Source organism: Strix uralensis, chromosome 3 (assembly GCF_047716275.1).
Source record: "Strix uralensis isolate ZFMK-TIS-50842 chromosome 3, bStrUra1, whole genome shotgun sequence".
NCBI classification, from domain to species: domain Eukaryota; kingdom Metazoa; phylum Chordata; class Aves; order Strigiformes; family Strigidae; genus Strix; species Strix uralensis.
Genome location: NC_133974.1, coordinates 82,823,185 through 82,846,830, shown reverse-complemented (window position 1 = coordinate 82,846,830; position 23,646 = coordinate 82,823,185). Strand labels below are relative to the sequence as shown.

Sequence of the window (23,646 nt, the reverse complement as noted above, 5' to 3'; positions counted from 1 at the left end):
CTATTATTTTACTAGTTGTCCTTGCGAAGGTAGTTTACTAGTTGTCCCTAATAAGGTAACTAGGCAAAACCAGGGATTTCTATAAATGAAATTTTAAGTAACAATAAAAAGAACTTACATATGCCTTAAAAAAGGACAAAACCTTACATATATAAGAGCATGTTCTTTTGGATGTCACCTTACAAAGGAAATGAAACTAAAGAGCTGGGAAAATAGAGAAGGGAAGAAAATGCATGCAAATTTTAGATTTTCCTATGCTGACTTAATATACCAATATGCTTCCTTTGTCCTTATGTAAACTCCATTCTTTTGTTTGGTTGAGCTGTTTTGTGTGGTTTTTGTTTGTGTTTTTTTAAAAGAACCTTCCTCCAACTCATGATTCCGTACTCTCTAAAATGTGTTCTCATATGTAATTCTCTACAGTAACTGTAGATGGTGATCATAATCAACTTTCAGATTTCAGAACAAAAGGTAACTGAGAGGACAGTGCAGTGGAAGTCAGACAGAACTCTCAGAGTACATTAGCATCACGCATTTTTGAATTCCAGCATTTTAAGACTACTGACAAGCACAGCAAGCAAAAGTTCCTTGAAAAGGGCAGAGACAATGATATGAAAATGGTAAGATTGTCATTTAATTACCCTTAAAAGACTGAACTTACTTGAGAATGCAGCAAATCATCATACAGTGCATTACAGCAAACAAGATTCTAAATGGTCTCAATAACACAAAGCAGAAAAATCTATACACTGAAATTATCTCAATGTGATAGATGTTTTTAAAAGTGGCAATAATTATTAAAAAGCTTTCAATAAAAAGTTTAAACACATTCAAGTTTCAAAAGAATATTTTGTACATTTTGGAAAAATATAACATTTACTTTACATAACTGAAACATAAGTTATATTCTTTGTACTTTGTAAGCTTCCATTATTCATACATTCTCTCATACATTTTCTTTTAATACATCCTTTTCTCTAGATTGTAAATCTAATGCAAAAGTATCACTATTCTGAAGAAAAGCTTGTTTCTTCATTAGTTTCCTGAAAAGTCCGTTTGGATTTGCAAGTAGTTCTTCATGTTTTCCACATTCAAGAATTTTACCCTGGCCAAGGACTGCAACAAAATCAGCATTCTGAATAGTGGACAGACGATGAGCAATAATTAGGACTGTCCTCCCTTCCATCAGCCGGTCCAGCGCTTCTTGCACTAGATACTCATTTTCAGCATCCAAAGCACTAGTAAGAAATAGGGAGCAGGGAGCGGAGAGAGGAGGGTGTTTGTTACTTTAAGACAGGTTAGTTTTATATGCTTTAGGCTTGTTTTGCTAAAACTGCAAACCTTTGCTATTGTTGTTGAAGATGAGCCAATGGAACTGCAGGAAAGTTTCGTGAATATGCTTAGTGCACACATACAAGTTATAGGCATCACGTATCTCATATTGTTAGTGTTATTTCTCCATGCATATTTTTGCATGAGATATAATTAAGTTATACTGCAGTATAACCAGCTCTTTTTTACACTAATATCTTCATTTAAACTAAAGATACAAAAAAGCTTTTAATAGATGTTTCAAAATCAAGTTACATATTACAAATTTAACTCCATGAAAAATTACAGCACTGTGTACCAGCTATCCTTTCCACTTTGCATAAACAGCTTTTAATACAGGTCTCCTAACTAATTCACACATTCTAGAAAACACATTCTTTTTGTGGGTAGAGAAAAATAAGGGGCTAGATAATTTGTGCAAGGGCATGCAGAGAAAGAAAGAAGAGAGAACACCTCCCAGATCTGATTTTACAGATAGATCATTTCTAAGTTTCTGTTTATTTTCTTTCTTACCTTGTTGCTTCATCTAACAGAAGAATTTTTGGATTCTGAAGAAGAAAGTAAAATTGATTATAAAAACAATTAGATAAGATCTGAATATTTATATCAATACAGAACAGGACTCATACAGCTTAAAACTCCAAGTAGTGTACTTCATCAAAAGAACTGAGTGTCGTTCAAAGTATTACTTTTAAGAAGTCTAAATGCTAAGAGGACAAAACAGAAACAACACTCTTTCATCTTCGAGTTTTCCAAACTAAAGTAACAGAACACTATTACCTGGTAACTATTTGAAAGATACAAACCAAAGGTGGGTGATGATTTTTAATGCATGCTTGGTAGCACTGTGGTCAAAAGTTCAATTTCCTATTTACTGCTCTTATGTGGATCTTTCACAGTGGCTCAGCTACTCTCTGCTTGCAGTCAGTCTGCTATACGTAACTCTCTAGTAACAAAAAATAACAAAAACCTACCAACAAGCAGTATTTTGCCCACAGATGAAATACATCGTACTTAAGAACTAGCATTTAAGAATTCTTCCCAATTAAAAAAACCAAAAAAACCCAAAAAAATTTGCCAGCATTCAAATCCCTAAGAAGCTTCTTCTGAGTTATAGTACATAACTCAAACTTCTTTGATAAAGTTGGGAGTAAAAGCTTTAGACTTCATCTGGAAGAGAAGGGACTCCACTGCACCCCCCAATCACATACCTATATCAACTACTCATTTATTTTTTACAACTTTTTTTTTTTCCCCAAATAAAGTCTCTACTCCCATGACCTGTATTTGACATGAAACGCCATCAGCTTTTCAGCATTTGTGGTAAAGAGAACTGGTATAATGAAAAATTCCCAGTAATCTAGCAGAACCGGGCACGCTAGAATGCTATAGAGACCCGTGTGGTTTAATGTGAATGCAAGCTGGATTCAGCAAGGGTCAAAACTTCCAGCTGTGCATCAGCACCAAACTGCCTCCCTGCGAGACCCCGTGGCTGTCCCTGAATCAAATTCCCTGTCCTTCTGATCCTCAGAAGCCTCCTCAAATTTGTGCTGCACAGAGTCTGCCCTAAAGCCAGACCCATGACAACTCTTGCAGAAAAAAATGACACAACATTGTGCCCGAAATAGTATCCTGTCCCAAATCCAGACCAGCTCCCCTCAAAGCCAAGACAGGGCACCTATAGTGCTAGTAAGCTGCAACCCAGAAAAATCACCCTGTGAATGATAGAGATCTGAACACAGAACACAGAGATTGAAGTGTCATAGATGAGTTTACTAGCACCACATTCTTAAAGTCTTCCTTCATTCTTGATCTGGTCTTATGAAAGCGAGCCATTATACAATGATTTAGCATCAGTCTTGGCAAGAACTATCAAAAAACATGACTGAAAGATAGGAAGAAGCGCTTCCGTAAGTAAATTGTCTTTAGTTAAACCACTCGACCCTTTCAAACTTCCTCATTAACGTAAAAGATACAATTTTATTTTTAAAAATATTTTTCCACCTCTCCCACTGAAATACCTCCTCCTTTTTAACCCTTCCCATGTCCCCACAAAGTAGTTAAATAGCTATTTGGGTGCTGGTTTACCTTGAGCAGAGCTCGAGCAATTGCAATTCGTTGCTTCTGTCCACCTGGGGGAAAAAGCTCAGTAAATTGAAACAGGAAAACAGACACGAAGTAATTTTAACTGAATGCCTGAGCTGAGCAGAATTAGGCACATGTGCTTTAGAGGGGGAACGGAGATGAAGGAGATATTTTTTTTAATACTTATGGCAGGCTATGACTTGGAGAAAAAACTGGTAACAAAAAATAACAGAATTTTGACTTCACTCTGTAGCATCAAGATTTTTAAAATAAGCAATATAAAGAAGTACCTGAAAGCAAAATGCCTTTTTCTCCAACTACAGTGTCAAACCCTTTCGGAAAATCTCTGATAAAGCTAGCAGCATTAGCTACTTCAGCAACTTTGTGAATCTCCTCTGCAGTCACAGTAGAAGGATCCTCTGCACCATAGGCAATATTTTCAGCAATAGAACAGGAGAACAGAATTGGTTCCTGACAAATTCAAAAACATAACTAATACGGTAAATCTGTAATTACATACATGTATTATCTATATATCAAATAAGTCCCACTTACAAGACCCAGTATTAATTTCTTTTATATCCATACAAAAGAATATGTAAGCAAGAGTTAACTGAATTAAAAACAAACAAAAAAGTCTCTTAAGGCAGTGAAAATCAATTAAAAAATAAGTTGCTTTTTTAACTGACAAAACACAACATAACCCTCAATTCCTAATATTTGAGGAAGAGTTCAGAAAAAGCTATTCATTCAAACATCAGAAAAATCTCTCTTTGGACTTTACTACATATCAGCATTTGCAACAATGATGATTCTTCTCTTAAACTCTACACAGATTTCATGGCATTTTGTGCATTTAATTTGTATTAAAGCCTAAAGCAGGGAAGAGGACTGGCAGATAGGACAAGTGATGTACAATGGGAAAACATCTGAAACAAGGTAAGTCTGCTCTGTTTATAAAACAGGCATATGCTATAGTATGAATATCAGTATGCATCTCCTACTGGTAATTCAAGTGGAATACAGAAATTCAAAAAGAAAAATGTTAATGTGCCCACAGGAAAATAATTTTTGCACAAAAGCTTTTGGTGGCATTATTACATAAAGTAGATGCTTTGAAAGGCAACATGCCCAGTTATCGTTATGCTTTTAACCAGAACATCCACCTAAGCTAACTGCACTGTGAAGTATCCAGGGAGACAAGGGAAGGAACGTACATATTTTACTTGGTCAAACAGTTTATTTTTAAGAGACCATTAAACATCCCTCTGTACTTCCAGAGTTTGGGGGTTGCTAGGGAGGGGGCATTATAAGAGCAAGTGCCAACAGTGCTGTATTTTCATGCTTTCCTAGTGGAATTGTGTCTGCCTGGAAACAACATAGAGCACAGAAGGTCAGTTTTCAAATGGTTGTGTAAAATAGGATGGTGTAACTTCCATTAATACAAAATGTGATTAAATGTTAAGCTTTGTGTTACTTTCTTCCAATAAATCATAGCAAACATCAAGATACTCATACCTATACCATTTGCAACAACATACTTTTCAGTCTCCACGTGCAAACTTTTCTGGCACACTAACCTAACGCTTTGAATCTCTATGATTATGTAAAAACATATTACAGCATAATGGGACTAGCTCTGAATACTTAATTTTGGAACAAAGCATGCACAACAGCAGTTATGGTGAGATGGAGGGATTTCACTGAGAAGCAAAATTATATAGTTTAAAAAAAAAGTGAGGCATAGCTAGCTGATCACACAAAATTATTTCATTCACTTAGAATTTTTTTTTCCTTCCCTACCTGACTCACTGTTCCAATCTTTGTCCTGAACCACAGCGGATTTAACTGACGGATATCAAAGCCATCAACGGTGATAGTACCTTAAATTAAGACACAGTAAAGTCAAGTGTGTTCGACAAGTACTGAAAAGAGGCAGAAAAAAACAGCTGAGAACAACGACCCCTGGGGAATCACATACTGGTGGATCAGAAAAGCAAAGCTATGCAGGCACCACCACAAGGTAACCACACGCCCCGGAGGGAAGCACAGTGCATCAGTGGAACAGTCACACCAGGGCCTCAAGCACAGGAACTCCGACTGTTTGTAAGGTGTATCGAAGATGCAAAGCATCAGCTGTCATGAATGACAGCAACACACAAAACATACCTGAGATAGGATCATACAGCCTCAGCAGAAGGGATATAATAGTTGATTTCCCTGTACCACTTGGGCCAACCAGAGCCATAACAGAGCCAGCTGGAATGGAAAGGCTAAAATCTTTGAAAATGGATGTTTCCGGACGTGTTGGATATGCAAACTCAACATCCTTGAATTCCAAAGCACCTCTGAATGTGTCTTTGTCTAATGTGATTCCCTCTGTACGACAAAGAGTAAAATACAGAAACAAAAATCAGCTCAGCCCTCCTAGAATTTGCTTTACAGACACCTATTAGAAATATCTATCTCCACATTAAATCTAGGGATAGGGGCAAGCCACAGTTCAGGACCACAGCAGTTATATTTCAGCCACGACTGAATCAGTGTGGTACACCACTTGTTCCTGAATGCAATTTCAGGTTGCTCACCAGCAGTGAACCTGTAGGCTACCTACAGCAAGAGGGAGAATTTGCATCTTGCTGATACCTAACACCTAGCAATGTTCAGTTCTAGTAGAATTACCTGAAAACATATTATAAACATATTATAAACAATTTAAGTTTTGTCAATTAGGAGCAGTGAAATAAAATGGCATTGTTGAAGGCCAAAGTCCCGTTGCCATAGAACACATGCAAGAAGATAAACATTGCAGATCACTCACTGCCCTTTCACCAAGCCACAAAAGTCACCTGAAACACCCGCCCCTCTGGATGAGAGCAGTTCCCTCTCCACTACCTGTGAACTGGGTAGTTTTTAAACAAAGGCTGTCACTGGAATAAAGCTGCTGCTAGGTTTGTTGCATTAATGGCCATTTTTTAGATTTTTTTTTTTTTTTAAGTGGAAAGTACATTTAATAAATTCAGGACAACAGTGTATTCAAAGACCAATCGGAAGCGTAACTCACTGAAAGGCATAAGTTCACTGAAACTGAAATTTCAGTTTGTGAAATACCCTAACCATTATGAATGAACGACTGTCAAAGTTAAATAAAACCAGCTTCTTTCTGGAGCACAGCATTTGATTTAAACAATTATTTTAAAAGAGTATCAGTACTAGAAAAAGCTTACAAATAGGTAAGACAAAGAAATACAATTTCTTCAGGCCCTGTTAAATCCCAGCAACACCCATCCATATAAAGCAAACAAATTGGACAGTGGTGCTGCATTCCCGAAGGACAGAGTCTCACTGACAAAGTTCCTACATTCTGTGAAAACTGTCAGCACCAGAGCAACACCCGAGTAGTGTTTGTTCATGCTAAAGACATGCAACTCAACCCCCTTAATTATTTTCAGACACAGCACACAAGTAACCCCCAACTCGCCACAGCATGTGGTAGCACATGCCCACGTTTGGTTAAACAGTAACTGTGGATAGGAAGCACAGAAACCCACCAGTAGCCATCAAGATTTCACTAGTCCTGCTGTCCCCAGAGCAAATAATTTATTTCGCTTTTCATTTTCCCCAGATTCCCTCCTCCAGGCTTTCCGTTTAATGACAGTAGCATAGAAATGGTAAAGGCAAGAGCATACTATTTCAGACTCCTTCCTTGGCTTTAATCCATGGATATACACATGGATATACACATTGTAACTTGTTTGCTAGGTTAAAAGCACAGTGGTTTGTAAACCTCTCTTTGGGAAAAGAAATGTATTTTCTAAATCCTGTGCTAGCAGCATAATCCTTACTATTACCAAAGTAACAATTAATCGCTTATATTTAATTCTCAGTTCCAGTTATTGCACAGTCTATTCCATGGCCTGAAACACTGCAATACAGGAAGTCTGGTACCACAAGTCCTTCCTCTATATATTACTGTAAAAATATCTAAAAGCTATATACAGGATTGTACATGTTTCTTGTTTGGATTCTAGATACAGGAAAAAAAGACATTATAATTTGTTCCTGAGATATTTGTTATCACCAACAACAGCTGGAGTTCCATGAAAATAGAACCTAAGTAGCGAAAAGAGTAGATATTTCAGGTGGGTTTGGACAGTAGATAAATAGTCTCTTGGCTTTATTGTCTGATGAGCCAGAAAGCAACTATATTTGGGGTTTGAGACAAAGGTTTATATCCTTTCCTATGTAGTTTATACTGAAAGGAAACTTAAAAGAAGCTTTCTGTAAGCCTATGCTACATGGCCTTCTAAAACTTTGTCCTATTTGTTTCATCTATAAAATACTGTTTTCTGGATGTCACTGTTGCTGTGATTATACAATTCAATACCTGCAGGGAGAAAGACAACTTCTACCCCAACACTACTGCTTATTTTGCAGTGCTACCACCGTAAAGATGAAGACCACTGAAATCATCTAGATTTTAAAAAAAAAATCCCATCCAAATGATGATGAAATCAACAGTTGCACTAGGTCTGTGAAGGGCACAGCAAACTGCAGTGTGGCACTGGATGTCATGGCAGGAAGTTTAAGCCAACTTCACTGCTAAAGACAAGAGTGCGTAGCTATCCCTTCGTCAGCCAGTTAGTAGTTACCTTTTGGACAAATGGCTGCTATTCTAAATCTGCCTCCATCCACTGGAGACAGTAACACTTTTCACTGCCTAAGTGAAGTCTATGCACATTGAAAAGCATCCTACAGACAGGCTTGCAGCTCTAAAGAGAAACAAGACAGGGGCCAGGCTGTGACTTGGTGTCCATCAGGTTAAGAACTTGAGGAATTCCAGCACAGGGAGACAGAAGCACAACAGAAATTTGAAGCACAACATTTCAACAGAACCCCTCCGTATTAACCAACTCAAAACTCCGCTCTTTCTGTGCCGCTGCAGCACAGAAAGCCAACAGGATGCTGAGTATGGGCCAAGTTCAAATCATGACATTCCCTAAAGCCAGAGCTCACTTAAAAGATCTGTTAGGTCCATTGGATGTTCTTTTCTGACTCTTCCTCTTAGAGTAGCCCTTACAAAGTTTCCCAGTTAGAGGACCATATAAATCTCAAAGAGAATTTGTGTTGACAGCTCACCTGGACACTGCTGTATCGCATTTCTTAACATCATACAGAACTGGTGAACACACATGTATGACTTTTGCTTAGTGTGATGCAGCTGATTAAATAAACCAGCAATTCACACAGAAAGTACCTCCTACAAGCAGCTCACTGAACTACTTTGATGGATACAAGCAAATACTGTTTATACAAAATACACTCAGTACTGGAGTGCATTGTCTAGCTTCTGAACAATAAAGCTGTAAATAAGGTGTTGCTGGCAATACATTTTTATTTACTATGTTTAAATATTATTAAATATTATTAAATATTTAAGTATACCATTTAAATATCATTTTAATGCTTATTAATATTTATGTTTAATATTTGTTTAAATGTTACTATATTTAAATACTTGTTTAAAATGCAGATTTATAGATGAAGTTTGCATATCTTCTTTTTGGGATTTGACTACTACATCAGCAAGCTTCCATAAAAAGCACACTTCCATAAAAATCTAACACCTCTCAAAGGTGAATATATTCACCTATGAACATACTGATAAAAACAGATTTATTTCAGGCTCACAAATGTAGCTTTAGACCTAAAGCGGCCCATTAAAAGAATGACTGATTTGCCACAAAAATTGCTTGTTTCTCCTCACACTTCCAACAATGACAAACTTGATTAATAAAGGACATTACCGCCTCTTCAAAACTTTCTTGTTCACATCCTTAGAACACTGCAGCTATATGAAAAATACTATGCACATGGTACCAGGTCCAACACTACACACGTCAAACTAGGAGACTGCTTAGTATAGCAGGCTGCTCATGCAGCAGAAGGCCCACAGCTCCCCGACCCATAGCTGCACCAGGTAAGCCATGTGCTGGAGTGGCTCCTTGCCCCGCTAAAGAAGGGAGAAATGTGGGTAGTGCTACTGTGAGGAGAGGGGTGCAAATCATTCCAAAAGCAACACCTGCTGCACCTGCACATCTACACTCTCCCAAGAAGCAGAGATCCCCATCTCAGCTCCAAGCCTTCCTTCCTTTCATTCCCCCGTCATGCCTCTGTACCCCACTCAAAAATTCAGTTTGGCATGTGCTGCTGAAAGGCCTCAAACCATCTGTGCTTGCAAGTTCAGCTTCAAACCACCATGTTTTACCAAGGAACTGTTTTCACAGGATCAGTATGAAATGTTTAAACTTGAGATACTCTTAATGAAAAACACGTGGTTTCAAAGGCTTCTCTTTTCAGACTGCTAATTTCTTAGGCATTAGAGACGAGCACGGTAAACCTTTTACTGGAAATACGAGATACAGCCATCTCAGAGTTCCTCCCTCCCCGCTTTTTTCTTTCTTCCACTCTTTTCACTCTAAAGCCGATCCAAGAGAAAGTGGGGATGACATCAAAGAAATATTCCAAAAATCTAGAAATGAGCATGTTCTCAGACACATAACTTTTCATAAAAGCATATTCTGAATTAATTAAAAAAACACCAAATTTTCAGCTTCTAGGATTTCTGATTAAAGGAAATTCCCACCATCTTTTTCATAGTTAGCAAAAGTCAGAAGAATTACCACTGTATCTAGTTTCTTTCAAAAGAATGTAAGTCAGTACTACCTTTAGGTATTACACACATCCTTCTGAAGTACTGGTGACCAATAAGAGAAAAATCAACCTATGAACAGTAACAAACCAAGGACCCACCATTAAATGGAAGTTGGGGCTTCCTTTCAATAAGTTCCCACAGACGTCCACCAGCACCTAGTCCTTTCATTAGCTCAGAATAAAAGGAACTTAGACCTAAATAAAAAACAGAACAATATTATGCATTCATACGGAATGGAAGACATAGGACACATAAAACTTACTTTTCATCACCATCATTGAAGCACCAGATGTGTAGGGAACCTTTTAGTCCAACACACTAGCAAACATGCTGATTTAAATCCTATCTAGTCTCAGTTGAGAGCTACCAATAACCCTTATTCACCATTCTTTATGTCTGCAAAGTAAATCATTCTGAAGAAAAAAGAAGAAAACATTAATACACTTAAGCTTGCGTATACTCAAAAGCAAAGCAACTCTTTTTCATTCATCTATCAGAAACGACAGCATCCAACTTCAGAGAAATAGCCTTGCATAAGACCAGCTATATATTCAAAATCATTTAGAAGAATGGAGCACTCTGAATGTCCTTCTTTGTCAGACAGGGTTATACTACTACAGGGGAGCCTGGCTGAGTCAGCCACAGGGGAGGGAGAGCACAAAACCTAAGGCTGAACTGATGCTTGAGAAGCTATGTGGAGAATGGACAATGTAAAGAAATATGTCTCCCAAGTCAGTGTGCTTCAAACATCACTGGAGAAAGCAAAAGCTAAGGCCTGCATATAGTACTAGGTCCCAGCTCTTAGCAGCTGTGTCAATCATCTTGGCTGAAGGGCTTTCCAGCTGAAATAAAACACAGAAACACACCTAGAACCAAAAATAGAGTAAGACATAAATATGTCTTATTTCTTAATTTTTTGTGTGTCGTTCAAAATAGAGTAACCGATTTCAAAAATCTCTGAATTACAACAGAATAAACATACAGAATAAACCACTTCCACCTTAAAATGCGTATAGCGTTAAGAGTGATTTCAGGAGGGCAGAAAACCCAAGGTGTATTAAAATAGGTTTACTGGTTTATTCTTGCAAAGCAACAAGCCCAGCACAAGGTCATTAGTGTGTAAGTGTAAACAGGGCATTTCATCACCTGGCTGCTGAGGACTATCTGAAAGCTTGCACCACAAAGCACTAGCCATGGTGAGAAGCTGTCTGCTTGGAAAAGAGACCTAAGCACCCACATCCTAGAGCAGGGCACAGGGGAGAAGGCACGAGCCTCACAGTGTGCCTTGAAACTGAGACTCATTGTTTGCAAATTCACAACCACTCATAAAAAAACACTGTATAATATGGACAGCAAAGGCTAATTAGAAAATGTTTTTAATTTTCATAACCTGTGTTCAGTGTTTGGTAGAAAACACAGCAAACTGTTACAACAAAAAGAGGCAAAATTGCAAATTATGCAGTGAACTTCACAGTTCATTGCATGAACTCCTATATGTACTGATGATAACATATACCGAGCAGATTTAGCACTTCGAAGATTTATATATGCCTTGTAGGCGTCAAGGAAGGCAGGCCTCTTGTGGCAAGACACCTTTAACGCAGAGTCCCCATGAGAATAAGCTCCCTGCAGAACTATATTCTTCAATAATCTTAAGTAGAATTTAAAAAGATGTTTTTATAGCAAATAGAAGTTAATTATATTTTATCAGTACTTCTAACCTTATTTTTCATTTATTTAAGTTGTCCCACGTTTTCAAAGTTCCGGGTATCTGTCTGTTGACAGATGGATGACTTGGATGATTTACACAGAGAAGAAAGGGGTTTGGTAGTTGGAGTGGGTGTCACTGGAATTTTGATATTCAAAGAAGCAGGTTTTGTGAATTTTGCCCTCAGGCACATCTTTGTGCTTCCCACGATATCAGGCTTAGTCTTAGAAAAGAAGAGTACAAATGAGCTGCATTGCCCTGCTGGTCTATCAGAAGTAACAGACTCATTTTAAAGAAGAACCTTCCAATCAGCTGTCAAATTTCAAAATACCTTATCTTCATTTTTGCCTGTATGCAGTAGTGAGGACTGCTCTGTCAAAAAGATGAACAGTTTGTTTCTGGGCCAGTAGATTACAGAGTCTGAGCTTCAAGGAGTTGTCAGTCAGTAAGGAAAAACAAAAGGTTAGCACCAGAGTGCAGTGTTCTGCTGGCACTCTCTATCCTTCCAGCTCAAGACGCTCTACACTGAATTACAGTTGAATTCCACATGCCCTTCTAAATAGAGTATGTTTAACCCAGACCCACATATTTTGTAAAAAATATAATACCAGTGTTAATTCTTTACATTATATACCAAGTATTTTAATTTAGAGTCAAAGGAAATTAAAGTAATATGTATCTGTCACGTACACACATTGAAAAAATATCACCTTTGTATTCCTTTGGGAAAATGGAAGGCTTATATTAAGTTATAAATTATTATTTTCATTAACTCTTCAGAAAAAAAAATTATGTATGATTTCTTGGGAAGATCATTTGGAAGAGACTTTTTAAGAAAGCCAGATCTTTTAAGAGCTTCTTCCTTCCCGCCCCCATACTGAATGCAATGCTTTGAAGTGAAGAAAATCTAATTTCTCATTCCATACCTCCAATGCTTATTCCAACCCAGAAAGCATACATTAGGAAAGATGAGAGTTCACCAACTGTCATGTAGGCACTGCCCATTAGTAATCCTCCTTTGTATAAGACTGAGAGGATAATTAAGTTTCCAGAAAGGCCAGTCTAAGGAAAAAGAGGAAAAGGCAGATTTTGTCACATTCATCTGAAATTTCATCCTCTAAAATGTTGTTTCAGAATTTTCCTTCTATTAAAAGAATGCCCATACTATGGATATCTAGATTTTTGGAGGACTGAGTTAAATTTGAACAAAACCAATTCTAAAACAAACCAAGCCAACAGACAGACATCCTGTGGCACTGCCGTGCCCTATCCAAGCATTCAAAAAGCAAGCAACTTTTTTGATTTTTTCCCCAAGATGGAAAGGAACACCAAACATTATTCTCAACTATCATTAAAGGATTAGAGTTGATAGTCTGCAGCTATTTTGCACTTTTAGAATACTATTAAACAAACTCACTGCAAGCTGTTATGGAAAAATGCAATCCCAGCCTCCCTCCCCCACCTGCGCACTCCTTGCCTCCCTCACATTGATGCTCATCTCATCAGGAAGCCAAACCTGTAAAATGCTAAGGCTGGGGGAAGGTTTCCATGGGTTTAGTTCCTTGAAGAGGAGGTATGGGCTCAGATAAAGAATACCAAGCTATGGGGTGTGGGGCAGAAATAGAGGCTTAAACTGGCTTTATCATACCACTGTACCTTGAGGTGCAGTTTCACAGCAATTTAGACTGATTTAAGTTGTCTTCCCACAGTTTTATGTAGATTCAATTTACGCTCAATTCATTTATTTGCAGATTTGTAAGTATTTAATGAATTTTAAAATATTTGACCCTTGGCATAACACAGTTGGTTCACTTTCATCAAAATATACTTACTGCTCCAAAGAAGCCTGCCCGAGCTAGTGCCTCTTTTTTAGCCAGTTGTAGCACATAATCAACTTTATTTGTATACTGCTCCATTTCAGCCACTTCTTGCCCAAAAGCTCGAACTGTTCTTATGTTTCCAACACGCTCTTCAGCTAACTACATTAAAGCAAAGAACAAAACAAATACACACAGACACACAATTTGATGTGTTCATACTACAGAACATTTGAAAGCTAAAGCAATATCACTACACTGATCTCCAAATACATTCCTTTGGATAACACTGGAAAATTTCTCATGCTCTCCTTTCCCCACCCCCACCCCTTCTTTTTTTTTTTTTAATTCTATTAAGTTAAAAGTAAACTGCATGCCCAGGCAGTTTAAAAAGAACTTCAAGATTGCCTTAAGTCTTAGCAGAGATAGAAAAATATAAAACTAGGATTAAAAAAACCCCTTAATTTGATGTGGACACCACAAAAAAGAAGATTATTATTCACAATATCTTGTAATAACAATGTGGCGAGGACAAAAAATAAAGAACATTCTATTCTACACTAAATCAAGCAAGAAATCCTGCAGTTATTTCCTGAAACAATTCCACTTATTTGATCAAAGCAACACTGGGAATTAATTTATCTCAACTACTAACGTCTCATTTCAACTCAGTATTTTAACTTCTGAACAGCAAAGTATTAATTCTAAGATTACCTCAATTGTAACCAATTAGACTAAGTTGATAATAGACACTGTGATGGTCTTACAGAAAACAAGGATCCCTTTTCTGAGTAAAAATATGATATAAAAAAATAGAGTTCTCCTCCTTCCATCCTCCATTCAACCTGAAAATTTGAATGCAACACTAAAATTGCTTGCTCATGCGAAGTCCCACACCTGGTTTACAAAGGCATGAGCTTCCCTTCAACACAGGATGAGGAAGATAAACAGAAGAGGGCTTAATCTTCTTTCTGCACAGTCATTTTGCAGAATTTCTACAAAGAACAGTCCAAGTTTAAAACAGCTGACAACTGTGGCTGTTTTAAGTAGATCTTTCCTAATTCTATTTCTATGCTTTTTAATGATGTTTCCCCATGCTCAGCCTGTGAGGAAAAGGTCACTACCACTACTATTCTCTGATAGTGCTTTGCAATATTCAGTGCAGTCAGCAAACACAATGAAGGACCCCTACAACAGCCTCTTTAGAAGCAACAGCTTCCTCTACTTTCCTCCCAAATATCTGGGTATGTGCTGAGATACCCAGAGAAGTTTAAGAAATGTCAAGCCTCATAAACATTAAAGAGCTGACAATAAGGTCAAACATCAAGGATTTATTCCAGAGGACTTGCTAGCAAAGTTTTATTAAAAGACAGATGCATCTAGGATGCTTCTGATGGCTTCAAACTCATAACCATAGCCTAAGAAAAGTGTCTTTCAAACCCAGCTACCAAATTACACAGGACTTCGTAGGTTGATTTTTTTTATGGTCTCACAAAACTAAAGCCTAACGTCCTTAACCTTCCCTACATTTCCAAACTCTCAAGGCCTTGTACCTCTACATTATATTGTTATGGACAACCAAAGCATGGTTGGTTTTGAGATCTATGAATAAATGTTACTGACATTTATCTTTCAGCCTATTCAGGTGCAAAACTACAGGCTCAGCATGGCTTAGGGCCATGAACAGTACAATTATCTTCAGAAGATCTGTAACTTCAGAGATATTAACCTAAACACACTAAAGCAACTTTAACCTAAACACACTAGAGCAACTTTGAAGTTAACTAGAAAGCGTCTATTAAAAGATTACCTGTGTTGCTTCTGCAAGAGAATCTTGGGTCATTTTAGTAAGTTTTCGCAAGTATCTTCCATAAATCACAGCCAGGACAGCCAAGGGTGGCACAACGCTCAGAACAAATGCAGCAAGGCTAGGAGACACAAAAAACTAGAAGAAAAAGGTATGTGTCAGGGGTTAGCGTTCAGATTAAAAATAGCCACTGGAGTACTGAAGTGCAACTTCCTTCACTAGAGTTTTCTAAAACTAGTAGGACTGTAATTTAGTGATGCCATGCTTTCATTTATCACACTGTATTTCTTCCAGGCAAAAATATCAACTCCTCCACAGCATTTGAGATGTATCCCATGGTTAGAGCAAAGGATTATAAGCAAAGCAGTCTGGATTTCATTTCTAGTTTTCTCACTGGTTCACTGTGTGGTCTTAGCCAAGTATCTTAACCTCGGTAAACAGGCCTACCAGGAAATCTCTCAGGCACGCTGAAAGACGTAAGCTATTATATAGTTTCTGAAGTGCTTTCACAACTTTTAAACAGATGGTGTAATACAGAAAGTTTGAGTAGAGAAATATCGTATACTACTTATGGGTAACTGAGCAACAGATGGAATCATCAGTGCTCCCTAGCACCCACGAATGCTCATAACCTGGAATAATGGATTTAAACTACTGTTGCAAAACCTTATCACGTGTAACAATCATCATCAAAGCTCCTAAATAGGTTCTTTTCATAAGATTTATTGAAATTACATCTAATGTGTTTTCATCTCATCTTGCTTTCTGTATTGAAAACAAAAATCTCCAGAAAAATTAAAAATCAATTTGACAGGCTTTATAATTGTTCCATAATAATCTCTTCTTTCTGGGAAAGCTTTCAGATCCACCTTTTAACACTGTGTCATGGCAGCATTTTTGAGCAGAATACTTTATATAAAATTATTCCATTTAATCTATGGTAAGATAAAACCTTAGAGACTATTTGCTTAGATAAATACAGAAAGCCATCATTCTTAACAGTGACAAAGTACTAATGCTTTAAAACTTCACAGTGGAAACTCTTAACAGTTTCTAATAACATCAATATTAGAAGCTTATTTTTATGAGGAGACTTTTTGCTACCTGTTTTTAACTCCAGGTAGACAGCAGAAATTACCATACCTTCAGTTAAGATAACTTCCACCAACATATTTTTTCTCAGATAAGCATAACAAAATTAATGCCACAAAAAACATCAAGAGAAGCCAGATTTTTACGTAAACCAACTGACCACCAAGGAATATTATCTGATGCACTGCACTGAAGCCGCCTTTAACACGCTTCCTACCTAAATATATTCTTTACTGACAGACTAAAGCAGAAAGATTAACACTTGTAAAAATCCTCAGCAGTAGTTTGATATTCAGTGCTGCCTTTGCTCACCTAGGCCTTAACCAGAATCAACCAACTTAAATTACTTTTACATCAGGACCTTCACACCCTATTTTACCTACAACTGTGGGAACATTATCACTGATATTAGTATCTTCAGTAAGAAGTTAAGCTATTTGCCTACTATACTTTGCTCGATACATTTGGACAGTAACAGTAGCTCATTTCAAACCTTCATTCTCTGTATTCTGGCTTGTGAGCAAACATCAAGTGGCTACAGGCACATGATGTATTGCAATGCAGTACATAGAAGTTATTGTAGATAACCAGTGAAATACACTTGTATCCAAGAACACACAAGTTTCTGAACTGAATCACATTTCCACATTACCCAACAGAATTGAAACCAACTTGCAACTACAAGAAATGACAAGCAGGGAAGAGACCACCATACCATCATGCCAACCCCCACAGATGCTTGCGCTCCTGCCCTGAGCCCATCTGAAAGGTTTTCAGTCACAGAACGGCCCAGGAGGGCTGTATCTGAAGATAAGCGGTTTATCAGCTCTCCTGTTCTGGTCTTGTCAAAGAAAGCAGTTTCTTGCTTCAGAATAGAGGAGAACATGGTTGTTCTCAAACGTTTCACAATTCTTTGTCCTGTCAGAAACAGAAGTCAGTCAAGCATGGCACACAAGACTTTACACAGACACTGACAATATAGCAATCACAGAATTACACAGCACTGAACTAGTCACATTACAGACAGACCAGAATTACAGAACATACCAGAAGAGAGTGAGCTTTAAGATGTCACGTAACAGTAGATAAAAATGAACAATCATTCCAGTATACTTATCTTTGCACTACTGGTCTACCTTTGATCTGGTAAAAAAAGCTACCGATTCCAAGAGGAATCTCTCAGTGCCAAGAATTTATTTCAGATCATTAGATATCCTGACACTGTGAAAAAAACATGACTCTCAGTACCACTTTTTGCTTCTGTTTTTACCTGCAGTCTGCATGAGGTAGACACGAGTAGCATTAGCAGCAGCACCACATAAAAAGATTCCACTCAGCAAGGCAGACAGGCTGGTCAGGCTGTCAGTGAAGTCTTCACTGGGATTTGTATAAATAACATCAATAACTTTCCCCAGAAAGAAAGGGGCTGACATGGTAATGACACTGGAAACTGTCAGAAAGCCAACAGCAGCTGCAAATCAACAAGGAAAAGGAAAGGAAAATTATTCCAAATTGGGCAAGTTCATTAATAGTACATACAAAATAATTTTTCACTTGAAATTTCTATTAAGCTTGCGAGTGCCAGTATTAAATAATCAGCATTCTTTTAGGTCTAGTTCTGAACGGGATATTTTAAGTCACTGTATAAATTAACTTAGGCAAGGCACATTTTAAGATCCTGAAAGCCTCTGTATACAATCACAGTCCTGGAATTGCTTCTCTTGTCTAACCTTCCACACCACCATCCAACAAGTTTAATTTTTCACAGACATCATCCTTAGAGAACATGACAGTTACCAAATTTTCCATATATCACACACAGTCCTTCAACTCCTGTTTGGTTTGGGTTTTATTATTCATTCTTGTTACTGTATTAGAGCTTCCAAGTGTCTATTTCTGAGATAGCAATGGACTGAAGTAGAGATCTGATCTGAGAACCATCTAAACCATGCAATTTTATCGGGGGAAAAAAACCAACAAAAAGGGATTTGATTTACTCTTGACTGGCAAAATTTATATACCTTTGTTTTGTTTTACTCTTTACTATTGTTGGTCTAAAAGAAAAATAGCCTAAGTTTGAATTAGAAGTACGTTTGCTGATGAGCAGAGCTCTTTAATTACAGTTCCGAGATCACCCACAGAACAACCCATGTAATGGTTTGACGCTGTTATCACAGAGTATGAAAACTGCACTGGACCAAGACTTAGCCTTTTGAACTTTAATCTGCAAAGACATTTCTTGAGCCAAGACACAGCTTGACTCTGAAAAGGCAAGCCAAGCTTGGAAAGCTGAGAGCTAGAAAAAACACTCATCTTAATTGAAAACTGAACAAACTTGATACGAAAACCACTGAACCACAACAAACAATGCTATTTATACAGTGTAATTTTCCAACAGCCAACCCCACACTCAAAGCAACCATCCATAGGATTGCTACAGAACTACAAGTAGGTAATGCCTTTAAAGGCAAAAAGACACTGTATGGGAAATCCTGAAGTTGCCTGCGTTTTAGTTCCACTCCACTGAGCTTGTATCACTTCTATGATGAAGACAGCAGAGAGCTGCCCAACAGTGCACTGCTGTAAGCAGTATTTCTAACATCTGTCACAGATGGTTTGATGCTGCTTACCACCTCCACACACACATGGAAAGCTTTGTTTCAGTTTTCACTTGAAGTGTAAATACAGCTGTGCATTTATGACAAAGAATTCAGGGTACAAAAACTGCATACCTGCAACCCCCTGAAGCAAACACTTCTCTGCACCTTCACTGCAGCGCCCCTGAGCAGCCCTGGAAGAGCCCCACACGCTGCCCAAACAAGCTTCATACTTGCCATTGTATCCAACCTGGATTCAAGATCTGTTTGGGATCTTACCGTTGTGTAACACTCAGGCCAGCAAACATGTGAAAGACAAAGGACTTGGATCTTTAACTTGAAGCTATAGAAACTGTAAGTAACCAGAGTAGAAAGGGAAAGACCTCCTGCTGCGAAGTTACATGATCCATGCCATAGACACATCTCATAAGCACATTATTTACTAGCTAAAACTTTGTAAGAATGAGTGACCTTATTAACAGGCAGCCTGCACTGGTGTGTTCAAGCTGTGAAGCAGCTGGGAAAAATCCAACAAAAGCGAGGTCATCTCCTGTCAGGAAAATCTGGTCTATAATGCAGCTGGAGATGGACAAAAGCAATAAGCACAGTGCTGCACTGCAGCTCAGCCTCCACTGGTCCAGACAATTTCTCCGTTATGGATGGAACTGGACACATAAACTGCATATATAAATGTTCACTGAAGGAAGAGGTCTGTTTGGTTAAAAATCCCCTATGTCTCTGTCTAGCGGTACAGCCTTCCTGGCTTGAATTTACCTTCAGCTCATCTTCATTCAAACTAGCATGGGTTTCACTGTAATTACTTCCAACAGCTTCAACTGAACTAAAAGCAAATACTAGTACATAAAACAAACTGAAGACTACTGAGCTACTTAAACATTAGACAAAGTGTCAATAATATATCAGAACAATGCAGTCCTGAAGATGAAAGCTTATATAATCCAGATACAACTTTTAATTTTCTCCTTAAGCAATATATCTGTCTTTATTAATTTAATCACAAATCACATGCAAAATAAGGTTTCCTAATTGAAAGTCTCACTTTCATTATTATACCAGCAGAACTAGAAAATAGCACAGATGCCAAGCTGTTGCTCTTCTTTCTTTTTAAACTGTTGAGTAATTGAAGAAATAGGAATCAGCAAACACTCACTCTCTCCCCCCATTCAAAGAAGAGCTGTCTTTGTGATAACTGGCAAAAGGGAGGAGTACGAGGTGTTCAGCTACCAGATATGAAGACACTTCAGTGACACTGAAGCCTTGTTACTCACAGAAAAAAGGTCAGAGTAAACTTTAGAGTATTAGTTTTACACAGTTTACTCTGTTTTATGTCAAAAAGAGAGTGTATTTTGGAAGCTTAATTTTATAGAGTAGATCTGTTTTGCAGACTATGAGATGAAAAGAAAGAAGGTGTGAGGCAGAGCAGTGGAACTTACAAAACTAGTGTTACATCAAAGTAGCAACAGAAGCGACGCCAAGGCAAGCTTGCTCCAGGAGCAGCTGAGCAGTCCTCTTGGAAATGTTAGGCAAACATTTTGCTTGTCTACTTGCACAGAAATCCAGATCACTGCAGAAAGCTATGCCTTTATCACCATTAAGATCAACATGCTCTCTGTTAAGGCTAATGTGAGCTTGCTTCTTGACAGCAGATCTGCAACTTCATTTCAATGTAGATGTATTCAGGGGTGAGGAACTGGTCACCGACTGACAAACCAGGGCGTTTACAAGCAGTATCTAGGCAGAGCTATCACAAACCTCTCTTCAGAACATGGACTAAGTGTCTCCAAAGAGTCGTAAACCAATTTTCTACATGCAAGAACACCACCAAGACAGCAAAAGTTTCTCATTTTGCTGGTTCTTACTTCTCATCCTGTACAGTATGTGAAAGTGTACAAAGTCAAATAATTGCTTGCAAGCATGCTCGGGGAAGGGCTATTTTAAACACAAATACATAAAGATTTGACCTCAGATGAATTAAGATCATTCAAATGAATCAGGGATGAAGGACAGAAAAATGAGGTGATGATGATGTTTGGCAGTGCACGGTAACACAGCAACAGGAAACTATCTAGTTTTTACTATTCAGTAAGGTTATGAATGTTACCTCCCAGAATCTTTTAAGTATTTTACTGGTTTCATTTGAAGATCAGTGCTGGCAGGTCAGAAAACAAGCTCTGGATTTGTGAGAAGTACCCATCTACCAGTAATCAAGAATGTCTGACCTTAACTAGTTATCTGTGCAGTTTATTCTAATACACAGTGACTTTTTTAGTTTAACACTTCATTTCCACAAGAGTATTTGGAGCGATGAATAAAGTCTAATGCATTCTATCATGTGCATGCTTAGGGATCGGACTCTTCAGTTGTTCTTTTATGGGAAAAAGATGCACTGATAAATTTTATAGGTGTTGGTTAGGTAAAGTCCATTTCGTTTGGTAAACCCTGGCCCACAAGGTATTTGTTTTGGATTAATATAGGGAGATTGAAGGACTGGTATCAACCCTGCAAAGAGTCAGTTCTGCAAATATTTATTTCAAGATAGAATCTGCTTCCAGAGTACACCGTAAGCACTTAAGGATGTTCTGTATAGTTCTAGGTTAGGTATAACTGGTGTGGTTTACTTTCTGTGTTAAAGTAAATTCATACATGACATCCAGACTGCACCTATTATTATGCAAGAACCACCTTTTAGAATTGTCCTCCTTACATTATTAATAACAACTGTAATACAGTGCTCGGAAAAAAATACAGTTCATGTCTGACAGCATGGTTGCATACTGCATTCCTGGTGCATCTTGGAAAGCTGCTAGCTTTCTGAGTGGAGTTGTCTTAATTTGCAAGTATTGTCAACATACTGAGTCCTGCAAGTTACTATTTCCAGTGATGATCACAGTTTTTAGAAACATTTATAGGAGTATTCTATAGACAGATTGATGTGGCTGTTGAATCTGTGGTGGTTTTTGTTATTTTTTAAGCATGAAAGAGCAGTTTGGGTTTCAAATGGCAAAGACTATTATATTCTTTGGTACAATAACAATACAGTTGCACAACTTACTGAATATATCTTCAAGACAGCTCATGAAAAGGCTGGCATACTGGGGGCCATCTGACTGACCAGGATTATACAACAGTTTAGAGAAATTAAGTTGCAGAAAATTGCTGCGAGACAGAATTAAACAAGAGAGACAAACAATACCTTTGAGACAGTATATCAAGATGAAGACCAATGTCCAGGGTTTGGAGGGCACAGCAAGATACCAGCACGGGAGCAAGCCCTGGAGTATCGGCTGATGGCATCCCTCATGCTCAGAACATTTACACAATGCAACTTACGGAAGAAGTCTATCACCCTGAAGAAAGTCTGTTCTTTGAGTCATGAGGTGTTCAGGACTGACAGAAATCGCCCTTGGTAGCTCCTCAGTGAGGGTCCTATGATCAAACAGGATAGACCTGCCAGGAGTCCTTTGCTATGGAGCAAACAAAATATCAAGGAGCCTTTGCAGACTAGGCTATAGAGGGTTTGTTGTAAGAGCTTTCAGAGAAGATATTTAACAACAGAAGTGTTCTTTCAGGCAGAGAACACAGTGATCTGAGGAAGCCCAAGAAAGGGAAGAGCAAATACGACTGCCACTTTGCACAAGAGAGGAGGAGGAAGAGGTAGCAAGGCACACAGCCTGATGGAAGGCCTATGCAGAGCTGTGCAAAACCTCTGCTTGAAAGCAAAGATGGAGGCTTACTCCGACTCTAAGCAAGTATCTTCACTTTCTCTTAAGAACAATGGTATCTCTATTTCACAAGTTACTATCAATACAAAACCGTACCACAAGCTAGTCTTTTTAAGACACTCAAAACCAGCTTGACACAAACAGGCCTGTTTAAGAACCCACTGAAATTTTTCTTTTTCACTTTTTTTTTTTTGCCATTGTGGAAAATATTTGGAAACCTCATCACACACACACACACTAAATGCAAAAGCAATTCAGGGTGGGGGGAAGGGGAATGCTATCATTTTTATTTCTAAAAGTTTACTATCCTATCAAAACCCACAATAAAAGGATGGTTCATATAGCCAGGCTAGAATCCTCTGAAAGTGTTCAACAGCTTCCCCGGACTACTATTTTAGGACAATGCACTAGTCTGTAGTTCAGATACAGCAGAAGTATAGCACTCACTCAGAAAAGTTGGAAAACACTACTAATTTCCGTATTTTATCACAACATGTTAAAATAGCATAAACTATTAATTATGCACTCATAGAGTTCAGTTGAAGATATTTAAACTCCAAAATTCCTTTCAAAGACAAAGCATTTTAAAATTTCTATTGTATTTTCTCATGATAGTGATTCTCCTCAGCCACAAAAATCAGCCAGGTTTCTAATCACCAAATGTTGGAAAGTAGTAAAATAACTCTAGGTTTGCAGGAGAGAGTACAGCTGCTTTTTTTTTTTTTTTTACCATGCATTTAAAAGAAACAC

General features: G+C 37.9%; 1 protein-coding gene across 3 annotated transcripts in view; it reads right to left on the bottom strand.

Moving 5' to 3' along the window:
• Positions 1-612: 612 nt before the first annotated feature.
• The window catches only part of ABCB10 (ATP binding cassette subfamily B member 10), a 35,919-nt gene continuing 12,885 nt past the window's right edge, over positions 613-23,646 (bottom strand). For all 3 annotated transcript variants that reach the window (XM_074863110.1, XM_074863109.1, XM_074863111.1), the window contains exons 2-13: positions 17,827-18,027; positions 17,272-17,474; positions 15,468-15,602; positions 13,673-13,819; positions 12,767-12,902; positions 10,231-10,326; positions 5,587-5,796; positions 5,221-5,300; positions 3,708-3,888; positions 3,421-3,464; positions 1,846-1,880; positions 613-1,238 (exon numbers count right to left, since the gene is read on the bottom strand). In XM_074863110.1, coding sequence (XP_074719211.1) covers positions 947-1,238; positions 1,846-1,880; positions 3,421-3,464; positions 3,708-3,888; positions 5,221-5,300; positions 5,587-5,796; positions 10,231-10,326; positions 12,767-12,902; positions 13,673-13,819; positions 15,468-15,602; positions 17,272-17,474; positions 17,827-18,027 — 1,760 coding nt within the window. In that variant the 3' untranslated portion in view covers positions 613-946. The remainder of the gene's footprint in view (positions 1,239-1,845; positions 1,881-3,420; positions 3,465-3,707; positions 3,889-5,220; positions 5,301-5,586; positions 5,797-10,230; positions 10,327-12,766; positions 12,903-13,672; positions 13,820-15,467; positions 15,603-17,271; positions 17,475-17,826; positions 18,028-23,646) is intronic.